Source organism: Trichosurus vulpecula, chromosome 9 (assembly GCF_011100635.1).
Source record: "Trichosurus vulpecula isolate mTriVul1 chromosome 9, mTriVul1.pri, whole genome shotgun sequence".
In the NCBI taxonomy this organism is placed as follows: domain Eukaryota; kingdom Metazoa; phylum Chordata; class Mammalia; order Diprotodontia; family Phalangeridae; genus Trichosurus; species Trichosurus vulpecula.
In genome coordinates this window covers 146,385,884-146,402,429 of record NC_050581.1, presented here as the reverse complement: position 1 = coordinate 146,402,429, position 16,546 = coordinate 146,385,884, and the positions used below count along the sequence as shown (strand labels likewise).

Genomic DNA, 16,546 nt, shown 5'->3' with positions numbered 1-16,546 from the left:
CTGCTTCTGTTACCTTGGGTAAGTCAGTCTTTCAGCCTGGCTTTATCTCATATGTTAAAGAAGGAGGGCTGAGGAGAACTAGTTATACAATAACAACCACATTGTAAAGACATCTTGAAAGATGTCGGAACTCTGATAAACATGATGACTAACTGCCATTCCAAGGACTCATGATTAATATGCTGGCTACCTTCAGAGAAGGGATGGCCTGGGGGGGGGTGGGAAGGGGGGCAGACCAAAGTGTGTGTGTGTGTGCACGTATATATACATATGCTATATATGTATGTATATACACATGTTATATGTGTGTATATACATGTATATGTATATATGCATGTTATATATGCATATGTATATACACATATATACTTATACACATATAAATATATGTAATATACAAATAAATATATAAACATAAATATTTATTATATATGTAAATTATATGGAGGAATTTGTTTTGTTTGACTATACATGTTTGTAAGAGGGGTTTGTTTTTCTTGCTTTCTCACTGGGGGAGGGGGAAGGTAGGAAGAAGAGAATGCAGACCTAAAAATGAAATTGAATTTTAAAAAATAAAATGCAAGTTGCTAAAAATACCAAATAAAAGAAACAAAAGATAAATGAAGAGTTAGAATTCAATGATATCTAAGTTCTCAACCAGCTTTAAAATCCTGTGAGGTAACTGTCACCTTGCAAGGCAGAGGGAGCCCATGAAAGGAATGAGAAAAGACAGGAGAATTTCAATGTGGAGGAGAAATCCAGAAAAATCTGGAAACCTTGCTCCAAGTCCTGGCTTTGCAATTTGCTTGCTGTGGGACCTTGTGAATGTCATTTCACTCTTTGAAGCCTCAGTTTCTCCATCTGTAAAAGACACCTACTTACGTCATAGGGTTGCTGTGAAAAAGGAACCCTCAAGTACTGTATAAATATGACTTCTTATTTTTATTATTATCTTGTAGGGTTGTTTGGAGGTTCAGGTGACATGCTGTTTGGAAAGCAATTTGTATGCTTTAAAATGGTTATCACTACTGTGTGACTCTATCAGGGGTGGGGAACCTTCCCCTTAATAAAAGCATCTGTTCTGTAAAACCTGGACTCAGTCAAAAGGCTGCATCTAAGGACCTAGAAGACCACATGTGGCCTTGAGGCCGCAGGTTTCCCACCCCTGCTCTAGAGAAGTCACCCAACCTCTCTGGGCTCTCAGATTTTAAGCTGAAGAACTTCAAATGCTGATCTGCACTGGGAGGAGTAAGCCTCTGAAACTTCCCTGGGCTAGAGAGGAAGGCAGAGGGAGAAGGCTGGGCACATTCTCCTCCCTTTATTCTCACCTCCACCCTCAGAGCCCATCAGTTGGCAAGTCTCGTGATGCCACTTCTCTCAGATCAGTCTCCGTCTCCCACAACCTCCCAAATCCAAGCCCTCCTCACCTCTCTCCTGGACTGCTGTGGAAGCTTTCTAATTGTGCTCTTTACCTCTAGTCTCTTTCAGCTCCATCTAACTTGTAGAAAGCTCCCAAACGGATCTTAAAGTGCAGTTCTGACCATGGCCCTCTACTGCCCAAGAAACTTCTTGTTGCTGTTGTTGTTTTGGGCTCCCTATTGCCTTCAGGATCAAATATGGACTCCCTTAGGAGCAACGAGGTGGTGCAGTGGATAGAGCTCCAAGGCCTGGAGTCAGGAAGACTTGAGTTTAAATCCATTCTCAGACTCTTAACTAGATGTGTGACATTTAACACCCTCTATAAGCTGACTCCAGCCTATCTTTTCAGGCTAATCATTGCTCCCCAACAAAAACTCTTTGCCCCAACCAAGCTGGGTCACTTGCTGCTTCCATGCAGGACAGACTATTTCCTGCCTCCATGCTTTTGTGTGGGGTCTTCTCCATGACTAGGATGCCCTTGCCCCTTGGCAGGGCCCCTACGTTCCTTGTATTTACTTCTGTATGGATGTGTTATATCCTCACAGATCCATAATGAGTGTCATGGACCCCTTTGGCAGCCTGGTGAAGCCTGTGGGGTCCTTTCTCAAAATCATGTTTTCAAATGTAACAATAGTAAAAAAGAAAACAAAGCAGCTGACATTTATATAGTGCTTACTATGTACCAGGCACTGTACCACTGTTATTAAGTCCTCAAAACAACCCTGCAAGGTACTTGCTATTATTATCCCCATTCTACAGAAGAGGCAACTGAAGCAAACAGATGGTAAGCGACTTGCCCAGGGTCATGCAGCTTTTAAGTGTCTGAGGGTGGATTTGAACTCAGGTTTTTGTGAGGATGGGCCTGGTGTTCTATCTACTTTGCCACCTATACTGAAGTAAAGATGTAATTTCTTCCTCGTCTAACTTTGTGGACTCCCTGACCTCTGTCCACAGATGGCCTGTGGACCCCAGGTTAAGAACTACCCATAACCCTGAGTAGAATGTAAGCTCATTCAGGGAAGAGAGCCTCACTTTTGTTTTTGTATCTTTATCACCCAGCACAATTTTGAGCACATAGTAGGTGCTCAAAAAAATGCTTGTTGATTGATGGGTTCGTGTTCATCCAGTCTGGCCAAGAGGTTGTGCTAGAAAAGGGTACTGCCATCTGGCTGTTAGCTCACTGTTCAGACCTTGGGTGGGTTGGTCACTTTCCCTTTCTGAGTTTTTCTTCAAAAATCTCAATCTCAATCCAGCTTTCGCCTCAATCTGTGGTCTCTGATTTCATCAGTGTGGGTGCTTCCTTCACTGACACAGAGTGTGACTAATTTGGGGGACGTTATTAGAATGTTGCCAGCCATGGCTAAGAAATCCATCACTCTGTGGCCACGCCGCTGATGAGTATCTCTGAACTCAGGCAGGTCCTCAGCAAACAGAAAACGTTTGCTCCCTGGGGTATGAGAAAGCCAAGCCTTGCTGGCTTGGTAAGACCATCTGTAGTCCCCTTCGGCCAGAATGGCCTTCAAGAAGCCAAGGTCACCACCACGCCGCAGTGATGGAGGACTTGTGGGGAGGTCTTCATCGGTCAAATGGAGAAAATAAGCCCCGTTCTGCTTTCCTCACCGGGGTGTTGTGGGTATCACATGTGATAATGGATGGGAAAGCGCGATGCAAATGTGAAGGGCTGTTATTATTAACCCAGTGTTCTTCCCACATAACAAAACTAACAACAGTCAAAATATTAGGTCACTTTGTAGAGAAGAACCGGCCCCCAGCAGCTGCTCAGGCCCCTCTCGTACCAAGAATAGACACCATAGTATGATGAAAGAAAGTCCTGCCAGGAACGGGTGCTGGACAAAGTGGCTCTGCTGGACAGTCCAGAAAGCTGCCTCAGAGCTGGGTAAGTCACTTAACCTCTCTGGGCCTCGGTTTCTCTCATCTGTAAAACGAGTGTTTTGGATCCTATGACTACTAAGGTGTCTCCCAGCTCGAAATCTATCACCCCATGGACCCAGAGAACCAGGCTGGAGTCCACACTCTGCTGCTCTGGTGACCTGGGGCCAGTCACCAAACGTCTCTGAGAGCTCTAGAAAATGAAGGGGTTAGATTTAATTACTGGCCAATCCCTAGCCAGCTAGGTGGTGGTGGTGGGGGTAGGACTCGGAGTCTGAAGATCTGAGTTCTTATCCAGTCTCAGATACTTATGGTTAATGATAACAGCGAGTTTTACACGGCGTTTATTCTGGGCCAGGCACTGTATGGAGTGGTTTACACTTACCATCTCATTTGCTCTTCACGACAATCTTGAGAGGGAGATGCTGTTATTGGTTCCACTTTACAGACGAGGAAACTGAGGCAACCGGATTTAAGTGACTTGCTTAGGGGCCTGAGGTCAAATTTGAACTCAGACCTTCCTGACTCCAGGGCTGGTGCTCTATCCACAGTGCCACCTACCTGCCACTTGGGCAAGTTACTTAGCCTCGGTCAGCCTCAGTTTTCTCGTCTGTAAAACGGAACTACTACTACTACTACTAGTAACAGTAAAGATAATGATGATGATGATGGCGCCTGCCCCTCAGGGTTGTTGTGAGGGTCCAGTGAGATGATGATTACAAAATCGCTGGGCCCTGTGCCTGGCATGTAGTAAAGTGCTCCATAAATGTTAGCTCTCCTAGGTGTCCTGGGCAAAGCCCTTAAGCTGCCTGCCTCAGTTTCCTCGTTTGTAAAATGGATTGCTGTTAGGACTCGTCCCCCAAGGGTGCCGTGACGATCCAATGGGGATGATCGTCATCAAAGGGCTTGCTTGTGCCTGGCACGTACTAAGCGCCACGCGGATAAATGCGGGCTGTCCTCCGCGTGCCGGGCATGTCCCTCGCCCCGCCGGCCTCAACTTCCCCATCTGTACAATGGGGAGAAGACCCTGTGCTCCCCCGCCCGCCGCGCACGGCGCTCGTCCTCCTCGGACCCTCCACTCTACGCCCCCAGGGCTCTTCCTGAGGGGCCGCCAGTTCCGGCTTGCCGGGTCCTCCTCGGTCTGGGCCGGGGGAGCTCGGCCCGTTGGCGTCTGGGCTCCCGGGCGGCCGGCCGGCATCGCCCTCCTTAAGGCGGCCGGCTCCGCGTCTTCGTCGGCATCGCCCTTTTAAGGCGGCGCTGCCCGGCCGGCTCGGCTCGGCGCCGGCCGAGTCGTGCAGAGGTCGGGGCGCCCCCTAGAGGCTGGCGGCGGCGCGGCGGCTCCTCCCCCGGCGGGCGGGGCTGGGGAGCGAGTGTGAGTGAGTGTGCGTGCGTGCGGGCGGGGAGCGCGCGCCCCGGGAAGTCAGAGCGAGGCTCTGGCTCCCTCGGAGCCCCGCGCTGCATTCCTTCCCCTCCATTCATGCTGGGCAGCGGCGGCGAGCAGGCACGGGAGCCCGAGCGCCGGCAGCGGCGGGGAGGGGGCGGCGGCGGCGGCGCGGAATGTGAGCATGGCCGGCCCGTTCGCGGCGAGCCCGGATCGCTGCTGTAAGTGGCTGCCCAGAGGCGAACTTTTCGGCGGGGCTGGGCGGCTCGGCTGCGGCTCGGCGGGGCTCGGGAGGCGGCGGGGGTGGGATCGGGAGCCGCTGCGCTCCGCCCGCGCCTCCTTCCCCGCGTGGCTCCCTGCAAGTTCGGCTCGGGCCGGATGTGCCCGCACGCACACACACACACTCGCACACCCACCCTCGCGTGCCTGGCTCCCGGCGGCCAAGGTAGGGGGCGCGGGGCGCGGAGCCCACGGGCGGCCGAGGCGGGGGCCGGGCACGCGGGACCCAGAGGGCTCCGGACGTGCCGGGCTCCGGGCTCCGCGTTCCAAGTGCGGGGACGAGCTTCGGGCTGCCTCGGATCGGCCCCGGGCCGCGCGTGTGCGTGCGGGAGAACCAGGCTAGGCGAGGCGAGGGGAGGCACGGAGGGGTCCCCGGCTCGGGCGAGCCAGCCGACTGCGCCCGCGGAGGAGCCCCGCAGCCGCTCTGCGGGCCGGGCTCTGCTCCGCTGCTCTCCGCGTGGGGTGTGGAAGGACGCGGCTGGAGGGCCCGCGCGGGGGGACTGCGGCGGAGGACGGGCAGCCCCGGCCCGCTTGGCTCCCGCAGCCGGCTCGCGGGGCGCGCTTCTCTCGGGTCCCGGGGACGGGCCCCGGCGCGGTCTCGCGTGTGCCCGGGGTGGGGGGGGGGTTGGGGAGGCGGCCATCCGGCCGGCCAGCTGCTTTGTCACCGGCTCGGCTCCCGGGGGCTTTGCGGGCGGAGGTAGCAGCCGGGGCCGGCCCCTGGCGGAGGCTCGATCCCCCGAGCCGGGGCTCGGAGGAGCCCCCCGGGGGTGGCTGCGCGCGGGGGGCTGCCGCGGTGACCTAACTCCGGAGCCAGCGCAGTGGGAGGAGCGGGCGCGGAGGAGGGGGTGGGCCGCGGCCGCTGCCCGGGGCTCCTTCCCCGCAGAACGGAGCCGGAGCCCCGCGACCCCCGCGCGGGGCCACCCCCTCGTCTCCCTCGCTCGCCAGACCCAGCCCTTTGCCGGAGGTCGGGGGTGGGAAGGAAAAGTTTGCTTTTCGCCGCTTGGCCTGGACCGGGCTGCGGATCGGGGGGTTGGGGGGGCACCCCTCCCCGGGGCCCCCCAGAGGTGACTGTGGAGGGCCAGAGCCAAGGGCCGGGAGGCTGGCGCCCCCTCCCCAGCCGCCGCTCCCGAGCCGCCTCCGGGGAAGCTCCGCCCGCAGCCTGCGCTGCCCGGGAGCCTTCCCGAGGAGGTGGGGCCGGCCGCTGGCGCTTTCTCTCGCTGTCTCCCGGAGCCGGGGAGATCGCCGTACGGAGGAGGAGGGAGGAGCCCGAGGAGCCCGGCCGCTCCACGGGCGGGCTGCCTTCGGGCCTGACTGCGGGCATCCCCGGGCGGCCAGCTGCCCTCGTCCACCGCCGCCGTACGTACCCGAGCCGAAGGACAGACAGACCCACCCGCGGCGGGCTCGCACACCCCGCACACAAAGCCAGGCGGCCGGCCGGCCGGCGAGGACCCCTGCTGCCGGCCAGCACCCCCCTGGCCGGCGTCTGGGCTTCTCCCCCGCCACCCGGGACTGCTCAGCCCCCGGGGCGCATTTCTGCGGCTGGGGGCTGCTTGTGTTTAGGGTGGCGAGCACCTCGGGGCCGGGGGTCGCGGGCTTGGCCAGCCTGGGAATGGTGCTGGGGTCTGGGCCAGGCCACAACTAATGCAGCTGAATGCCGTGGGGCTGGAGAAGGTAGGGAAGGCAGGGATAGTAGGGATGGGGGCGGCGGCCCGATCGTGCCATGCCTGGAATATCAGCTCTGCTCCGAGGTTTGCACAGCTCGGCTCAGCTCCATTACGTGTGGCAGGTTTAATTTGGCCGGGGTTGGGGGGCTGCTGGGGAGAGTGCCTTTGGAGGGGGGGTTGGAGGTTTGGTGATGAGTGAGTAGATGAAGTTATTTCTGTTTAGAAGGGGGGCGTGGAAGGTGAAGTTCTCCCGGGGGCTACTCTCCCTTGCCAGATCATGATTCCAGACTGGCTCTGGTGGCAGCGGGGGGATAGGAAGGCAGGCATCCCTAGAAACCCAATCTGAGCCCCTACAGAATCACAATATTCTAGGGCCAGCATAAAGGACCAGAGAACTCTCACTTTACACTTGGGGAAACTGAGACCTAGAAAAAGGAAGTGATTTGTCCAAGGTCATGCTGTGTTAATTGGGAGAGCCTGGTCTCCTGCATCTCAGACTGGTCCACTTTCCCCTTAGAGGTGGGTGGGTTGTTTAAATTTTGTTTTGTTTTTTGTTTTGTTTTTAAACCTTGCCAAAGTTGTGGTTTCTCCCTTTGGGAACAGGATAGGAAAAGCTGTTTGGGAATCATCCCGGCAAACCAGACTTTAATCTGAAGGTCGGTTGGCCAGACTTAGCGAAGTTAAAAGTGAGCTCTTCTTCAAAACAGATTGACTTCCCCTTCCCCACCAGGACCTTCGGGGTGGGACTTGGGGTTTTGGAGAGAAAAAAAGGACCTCGATCTTCGTAGGGATAAGGCAAGGACTGTGTGACCCGAGGGTGGGAAGGAGTCCTGCCCCAGCCCCACTGGCCCCTGCTTCTGTCTATACAAATTCATCCTGGGCCTTGAGCTGTGTAGTGCACATTTATTTCCCCAGGAAGCTTCTCCTCCTCTTGGTCAGCCTAGAGAGGGAACAAGAGGCCGCTACTGACTCTATCAAGGGTTATCCATTTGAAAACACCATTTCCCTCTGAACAGCATCTAATTGCTTCCTGAACAATCTCAAGGTCTTTTGTATAGACTCAGTGGGTAGAAGGGCTGGGTATCTATCTCCCAAGCTGCGGGAACGGAACAGAAGGGAAGGGAAGAGATGGGACAGAATGGGAAAGGAAAGGAAGGGATGGGACTGGACTGGACCTGACCAGTGCAGACTGGGGGGCTGGGAAGAGAGCACAGGGAGGAGGAAACTCTGAAAACAACGGTGAAGAGAAGGGTTTAAGTTTTGGTTTTTTCTTTCCTTTTTTTTAAAGGGAGAGAATTTCTCTATTTAAAAGAAAATCAAATTCAGTGCCCAAGTAAACTTGCTTTCTTAAAATATAATTCAGTGTTCAGCTGAAGAGGACAGTTAGTTAATCATGGGAGGGGTGAGTAGTTGGATTGTGGACCATGCTGAGATGTGGGAGGGAATGGGCGGGGTGGTTAGTGAGAAAGTGTGGGCAGGGGGCGAACAGGAAATCTGACCTCTTCCCTACCCTTTGTTCTCTGGGGTCAGAAATACGGCTCTGAGCAGCTCTGTTTGTTTGGGCCAAAACCCTCTGTTGGGACTCCCCAAGCTTAGCCTGTGAAGAGTTCTTCCCTTGTGGACCCTCTGCCTGGCTTTTTTCTATAATACTTCTTTTTTTCTTGGCATGTTTGGCAGTACCTTTTTGATTGCCTCTCTCCCCCACCCCCATTTTTCCTAAGGCATTTTTTTTTATTCCTTTAGTAGTCCCAGATCCCAGATTGGAATAAGAGAAGGGACCAGTGATTTTCCCACTTTCCCCAGAGTCTAGTCCTCTTACTTCCTCTTTGTGTTTGCCAGGAATGTTATATGAATGTAACCGAGTTTCTGAAGTGTCACTGGGGCACAGAACAAGGGACTTGCATGTGGGACCTTAGGCTTGGAGAGTGCTGCCCCCAAATACCTTAGTAGATTTTTGTTTGTAAGGGAATGGTCTAATCCCTTATTTTGGTTTTGAGCATGACAAATAATCCGTTAGCCCATTTTAGCTGCCCTCCCTCCCCTCACTGCCCAAGTAATAAAGATAAAAAAATAAAATCTTGAACTTGAACCTAATTATCTGCCTGAGTGACTCCGTAAGATTTCATGACTTTCCATCACCCCTTGTTTGGAGAAATCAGAAAGGGCCAGGTTCTAGTCTGGGCACTAATTAGCTGGTGTGACCTTGGGACAAATTACTTTGTGACTTTCCGAGTTTCCTCCTTTGAAAAATGAGAGGTTGAAGAGAAGATGACTTTTAAGGTCTCTTCCAGATGTGACAGTCCCATGTTCTAAGGTCCTCTCCAGCTGTGTATTCTGTGTTCTAAGGTCCCTTCCCGCTATGATAGTCCGCGTTCTTAAGTCTCTTCCAATTGATACCCCATGTCCTAAAGCCCTTTCCGGCTGTGACGGTCTCTGTTGTAAGATCTCTCCCAGCTGTGGCATTCTTTGTTCTGAGGACCCTACCGGCTCTGAAATCTTAGGCATCTATGAAGTCCAAGACACTGTGGTCCTTTGGGTAGTAGAGTGGGTGGTTGTTACCCAGGCACCCAGTCTTCCCAGATCACCCTGCCCATTCGTGAAAGCTGCTGAAGGCTTTGTGGAGGAACACACACACACACACACCCCCTCTCAAGCGAAAGAAGGAAGGATCTTCAAAGTCTTTGGAAACCTGCTCTAGGAATCAGTGTGGATGTCAGTGAGATCTCCCCGGAGGCTCTGGGAGATATTCTGAGCCTGTCGGTTTTTTAGCAGCAATTTTGAAATGAGCCGGAAATCAAAGCAAATCAAAATCAGATCCCTGTCTGAATGGGCTGAAATTACGCCGCCTCTGTCGATAGGCGCCGGAAATATCCTGGTATTCTTGGTGTGGTGTAGACAGTAGGGCTATTGTCCAGGCTCAGGTAAACACAGGCACCTCTTCCATCTAGATGTGTTTGTTGAATTTAAAAAAAAATTGGGGGAGGGGCACGGGGTAGGGAAAAGGTCTGGGGGTTGATAGCCTTGCCAGGCTACTACTGACAGCTGATAAATGAAAATCTGAGAATTATTTTTATTGGGGCTTTTATTGGTCCCTTAGGAGATAGCCTGGTATAATAGGAGGCTAAGGTTAGGCATCAGAAGAGCTGAGTTTGAATCCTGATGTGTGTGTACGACCTTGTTCTAGTCACTTCCTCTGGGTCTTGAGGTTTACATTCAGACCTGGTGTCCTGTAAGAAAGATCTGGATTTTATGCGTTTAATAGGAATGTACGTGTAGAGCCTGTATCGGATTGCATACCGTCTTGGGGAGGGAGAGGGAAGGGGAGAAAATTAAAAAAACTTATGGAAGCAAATTTTGAAAACTGAAAATAAATAAATTAAATATAAGAAAGATCTGAATTTGGAGGGAGATTTCAAAGGGAACACGTAGGTGGTATAGTGTGAACATACCCAAAACAGCTGGTGGGTTAGAATCTTTACCATACTAACCCTCAGAATCATCCCTTTGGGATCATCTTGTCCAGGTCTTTTATTTTGCAGATGAGGAAACTGAGGCATGGGGAGAGTGGGTGGCTTGCCCATCATTGCCCATCTGGCCCGCTGGCAGTGGAGATGGGAACAGAGCCCAGGTTTCTTGACTTTGGGTGCAGAGCTCTCTCTGGGTTACTCCAGCTTTGGTGAACGTAGGCGTTCTTCTCCGGCCTGTTCTGGGCCCAGCTCAGGCTCATTCATCCTGTGGGCACCACTGAGCACTCTGGCTAGATGGCTGTGGGGGACGCAGGAGGGAGAAGAGGGCTTGTCCCATTTTCCTTCTCTGGGAGTAAGTTCTTATCTTTCCTTTCTGTTTTTACCTACATTCAGCCATCTTTCAAGGCCAACCTGAAATCCTTCCAGGCCACAGTGATTCAGCCATTTATCAAGAGCCTGTTACATGGGGAGACCCCAGGCAGGGCAGCCGGGGGATACAGGGACAAAAAAAAATCTAATCGGCTCCAGTCCCTCTGGAGGGCTTCCAGTGCTGCTGTGCCCTTTGGTTCCTCAAGGATCTCTGATTTCCTTGGTGTGGGTAACCCCTCTAATTAATAATAACAACAATATAGTTCTTTGGGTTTCACAAAGCACTTGGCAAAGCCCTGGGAGGTGGGGGTTATTATGCCCATTTTACAGCCAAGGAGACTGAGGCCAGCTGAGGCAAAGCGGTTTGCCCCGGGTCACTCAGCTAGTAAGTGTCAGAGGCCAGATCTGAGTCCAGGCCTTCTTAACTTGATGCCTGGACATCTGTCTGCTATATCCTCTGCTGAGACCGCTCCCAGTGTGGCCATCAGCGCTTCACACGGTGCTCCTCCTCCTGCTGGTAGGCTTCTCTTTGGGGTGCTCCTATGATGAGATACAGGGACCTTTCTCTGCCTTGCATGGGACCTGTGTGTCTCAGTGAGGCATGGGGGGGCGGGACTATCGTGGAGGATTCTGAGACAGCAGCCTAGAAAAAAGGAAGATGGTCCCGTGAACTTTCAGGCAGCTGAGTGGCTCAGTGGATAGAATGATGGACCTGGAGTCAGGAAGACCAGAGTTCAGATCCAGCCTCAGAAACTAGCTGTGTGACCCTAGGCAAGTCACTTAATCTCTGTTTGCCATAATCCACTGCAGAAGGAAATGGCAGACCACTGAGAAAACACTGTGGACAGCACTGTTGTGATGTGGTCCACGGAGTCATGAAGAGTCTGACATCACTGAATGATTGGACAGCAATGATCTCGCGACCATGGGCCTCAGTTTCTTCATCTGTAAAGTGGGGGTAATTATAGTGGACTGCCTCCGTTGCACAGTTGTGGAGAGGAGGCATTGTAAAACTTGAAGCGGTATAGAAATGTGAGTTATGGGTATTCACAGATGACCTTTGTGTGGCATGGTTTATAGTCATTTCCTCACAGCACCCTTGGGGGTAGGTCATGGGGGGAGGGTGTATTGTAGGCTTTATTGCCATTTGAAAGTTAAGGCAGCTCAAGTCAGAGATTGTGACTTGATTGAGAGCACACAGCTAAACTAGAACCCAGGTCTTCTAAGTCCCCATCGTAGGATCACAGATGAAAGGATCATAGCTCTAGGTGACGTCCGTAGATGGAAGTCCTATTGCTCATAGAGCTGGAAGGGACCCTTTATTTTGAAGAGGAGGAAACAGGCCCAGAGAGGGCTTAAGTGACTTACCAAGGTTCAAAAGGTAGTGAGCATCAGAGATGGGATTCGAACCCACAGCCTCCGACTACACAGCCAGTAGATGTACCCCTCAGCCTCTCTCCTGTTACACTACCACGCATTAGACCCCTTGTGGTATATCTTGTATCCCTTCCTAGTGGTTCAGCTGCTGGAGGTCAGGGTCCGGGTTCTTAGAATTCTGTGCCCTGAATGTCTGTGGATGTGAGGAGGCAGGGTCCGTGCCCTGCCCCCCAGGAATCCTCATTCAGATTAAGGCCACAAAAGGCACACAGAGGATGATGTAGCACTTTTCTTCTCCAATTGATCAAATTGAGGCCCACCAAGTAGAATCAAGACCAGGTGGTCTCCCTTCTTAGATAGGGGCTTCCCTATTGGGCTGACTTGTCCAGGGTGGAAGCACTCTGATCTCATCCCATTTAGACTTTGGAGGACTAGCCTGTGTTTCCTTTGGGGCTCCCTCCTCCGACTGGAAATTGGATTTCTGAGGTTGGCAGTGCTTCATTTGTAAAGAGGAAACAGCCCAGGTGGCTTGGTTTCTAAACAGCCGTGGGTGTGTGTGTGTGCTTGAGCATGTGTGTGTGATCAACACCCAGCAAACTGTAGGTTTTTACCTTCTCCCACAAGTTTGGTCCCCTAGCAAACATTTCCCTAGCAGCTGCTTTTATAGGTGACGGTGGGCAGGTGGCCTCTTACCTGGGATCAGGGTTGGGGTGAGGTGTGTATCATCTTGTTAGTTACCAAGAGGAGTAAGAGTGATTTCCCCACCCTCCAGAAAGAAGCTCATTCTTTAGGACAGGCATTATTCATCGCATCCTGGGATCTAGGGTGAGAGGGGACCTTAGATCACTTAGTCCATCTTCTTCTATATACAGACCTAGAGAGAGCAAATGACTTACCCAGGCTGTCAAACTGGTAGTAAGTAGGAGGGTTAGGATTTGGATGTAGGTCCTTGGAGGTTAAGGAATGTTCGAAGGTGGCCCCAGACACTGATGAATTTGTGATCAGTTGCAGGGAGGCCTTGGGAACAAAAGGGAATCAGCAGCTGTCCTAGAGGAGGTGACCTTTGATCTGGGTCTCCAAGGATTTCAGTAGATAGAAATGGAGGGGCTGTGAAACTCAGCCTTGGCATCAGGAACATGAACAGTCCAAAGACTTGAACTGATTTTGAGTTTCTTCATCTGTAAAGTAAGGAAGTTGGCTTAGGTTGTTCCTAAGATTTTCCCCTATTGCCATGATCTATGATTCTGCTAATTTCAGACTCTGAAATCTTTTCTGTGATCTTGTAGGGGTCGGCTGTCCGGCACCTGGGAATGACAGAGGGACATTGGGAAGCAGGGAGTAGCCCAGGGTGGTTAGAATGTGAAGGGTCTGGTATGTACAGGCTGGGAAGGAAGGTCAGGGCTAGGTGATAGAAGGCCTTGAATGCTCGGCTAAGGGGTTTGTATTTTATTCATTGCAGTGAGAGACAGGGTGGTTAGTGTATGGAGAGAATGTTGGGTTTGAAGTCAGAGGACCCAGGTTTGAATTCTAGCTTTTCTGCTTTTTACCCACATGACCTTGGACAAATCATTGTAATATGAAGCAGTTGGACTAGGTGACCACTGGGGACCTTCCTAGCTCTGGAGTTATAATCTATAAGGAGCCACTCCAATTTTTGAACAGTCCTGGGAATGAAGCGTGAGGGCTGGGAAATCTTCATTCGTTCGTTCGGTGGGGCCAGAACTAATAAAGAGGGCCCATGGCAGAGGCAGCCTCCAAGTCAGAAAGGCCTGAGGTTCAAGTCTGGGTGACCCTGGGCAAGTCACGTAACCTCTTAGCTCCCCAGACAACAATCTTAAGATTATAAAGTTGCGGGGTGATTGTTCATATTCCCTGGGAAAAGAGAGTTTCCACACTGGGAGTACCCTGTGCATGCCTGAGGAAATCACAGGTCTTGTCTAAAAACCTGTCAAAGTTAGAAGAGACCTTAGAACATAGACTGTCAGACGTGGAAGGGACCTGAGAGTTTATCTATCCGTTGCTTCTTTGACAAAGGCCGGTAGGGATGGCCTTCATCTGTGTAGCAGTGCTCAGGCCCAGAAGCTCGCTGCCTTCAGCTGAGCCCAGCCCTCCCATCTGGGCATCCGTGGAAAGAAGAGCAATCCAGCTTGGGTCTTAAAAGGTCACCGTTTCAACTGCCTAATAACTCACCCCAGTAATAATAATATTAATGGCTGACATTTATAGAGTACTTGATAATTTACCAAGTCCTTTGCATAGGTTATCTTATTTGATCTTCTCAGTGATTCTGTGAGGTACCATCTGGTAGAAAGATTATTATCCCTGGCTGACAGATGAGGCCACTGAGGCTCAGGTGAAGCACCTTGTTCCTGAGGACCCAGTGGTGGGGCATCATTCCATTTGTGCAGGCCCCTGCTGCCATCATGTTTGCACCTCCTAGGCCGGTCACAGTGCAGAATTTGGGTCAGGGGATGAGGATTCCCTTAGGGTGGATGGCTTGCCACAGACTGGGGCTTATTCAAAGTCAGGAGTGGGGGCATGGTGCGGGTGAGGAAGGAAGTCCCCATACTTGCTTTCACTTCAACATCACATTCTCTTCTCTTTACAATCCTTTCCAGTGCTTTCTTTTCTTAGAACCCTTTCCTGACACCAGCTGGAGGGGGTCAGAAACTGGCTGCAGACAGATCACCCTGCGGATGATCTCGCCCTTAAGCCCACTCTTCCAGTTCCTTCCTTTGGAATTCTTCTTGGGGGGGGCAGGGTTTCGGGTTAGACCTCACATCCTCTCCCTCCCCCTGCCTTAATTACATCACCATAACATCTCCCAGTATCTCTCCTTTCCCCCTGCCCAGAGAACTATCCCATATAACAAACCATATTTCTCAAGACAAAAAAAGAAAATGTTACTTATGTATTTAATGTTATTTGCAACAACCCTCATACATAGCACTTTATAGTCTACAAATGCTTCCTAACCACAGTCCTAGGAGAGGTAGTCAAGCAGGTGTTATCACCCCCATTACATATGACAATGAAGCTCCTGGTCAGGCAACTCCTAAGATTCTGAGCTGGGACTTGGCCTCTCCCATCCCAGGGACAATGACTTTCCAGTGGCCCCTGCTGTCTCTTCCTGGTCCCAAGGCTCTTTATGTCCTTCCTGTCTCCCTGGTCCTCTCTCTCATGCCCAGACTGTCCCCCCTGGGTCTTTACCCTTCCCTATTTGAGAAGAGACCCTGTTGTTCAGTGGAAAGAGCTCCGAAGACCTGAGTTTGACTGCCGGCTCTGCCCCTTACTATTGGGCAAATCATTTCACTTTTTGGAAACTTGGTTTCTTCATCTGCACATGGGAGGGGCTGGGTTAGAGGACCTTTAGTTCAATCACATCGAGCTCCTGCGAGGGCAGGGACCATCTTTGCCTTTGCTTTGCATGGTGTCACATAGTAGGCGCTTAATCAATGCTTATTGACCCACCAAAGGGATGATACTCTGAAGACAAACCCCCGACAAAGCAGGACTAGACGCTAAGTTATTTCAGGAATCCCTTGCCAACAGAGGAGGGAACTCCAGTGGTGGGGGGAGGGAAGGAGAGGAAGTTTGAGAAGCCTCTTCCTCACTCCATTTGCCTACTATTTAATATACAAAATACAGGGATGGTAATTGCATTAAGATGTATATAATTATACTGTAGGAGGAAAAAAACCCACCCCTTGTTAATTGTAGGCCTGTTTTGAACTGATAAACGTTGAGTGATTCATGTTTTCTTTGGAGTTCACCAACGTTAAGCCCCAGTCCACAATACCAGCCCCAAAGAAGCTTGTTTTCTCAGTTTGAGCTCTCTATGCTGGAGCCAGAAGAAGGCCAAAGAATCTTGCCAGCAAAGCCATGGTGGGATATCTCCCTTTTACCGTTCTCCCTGATCCCTCCCCCTCTGTGGGGTCCAGAGGCTTCCAGGGACTCTGAGGGTGGTGACTAATGCTGTCTGTCACCCATCAATCCTCAGCCAGAGAATGTGTTGCACAGAATATTAGCTTTGGGAAGGCTCATTCTTTTACGGTCTAGGAAACCTTTTTGTAGCACCTCTGATGGGTGGGCCTTTAGCCTTGGTTCGAATACTGCCATCGATGTAGCACTCACTACCAAATTAGACAGTGAATCCCATTTTAGGGAGGTACAAAGGTTCATCTTTATTTAGATTTTAGTCCAAATGGGCCACCCTGTAACTTCTGATGGTGCCTGGTTCTGTTCTCTGGGGCCAAGCAGAGCAGATCTTCCCCTTATACATCCTGTGTGCCATCCTGTAGCATCTATCCATTCTGCCTAGTCCTTTTTCTGGGGCCAAGCCCCTCATCATCATCCTTCAGTCCTAGAAGGAGGCTCTTATATCCCTTTGAAGCCCCACACCAGGCTCAGTGTGCCCAGTTCCTTCAGCTGATCCTCATTCGAGACGGTCTTCAGTTCTATGTTCTTCATAGTTGCCGTCCTCCAGTTGTCAATATCCTTCCAAAAATACAATGGCCAAAACCAGACCCAGTACTCCAGTTGAGGTCTGGCCTGGGGGCGATGAGGAGGCTTCCTGTGTACCCTGCCCTGTGCCAGGAGAGCTAGGAGAGTGGAATGGAAAGAGATTATTATGAGCTCCTAGCCCTAGACCCAGAAGGGGACCGCAGGGGCAGGTCCAGGCCAGCCCCCTCATTTCACAG

At 51.6% G+C, this 16,546-nt stretch overlaps 1 protein-coding gene across 1 annotated transcript; it reads right to left on the bottom strand.

The window, feature by feature from the left end:
* Positions 1-4,515: 4,515 nt before the first annotated feature.
* Positions 4,516-16,316, bottom strand: LOC118832270 (basic proline-rich protein-like). The gene is made up of 3 exons (XM_036739651.1): positions 16,248-16,316; positions 12,743-12,863; positions 4,516-6,515 (listed from the first exon to the last, which is right to left on the bottom strand). The coding sequence occupies exons 1-3, from the start codon at positions 16,314-16,316 to the stop codon at positions 4,516-4,518; spliced, it is 2,190 nt and encodes a 729-aa protein (XP_036595546.1).
* Positions 16,317-16,546: the final 230 nt, after the last annotated feature.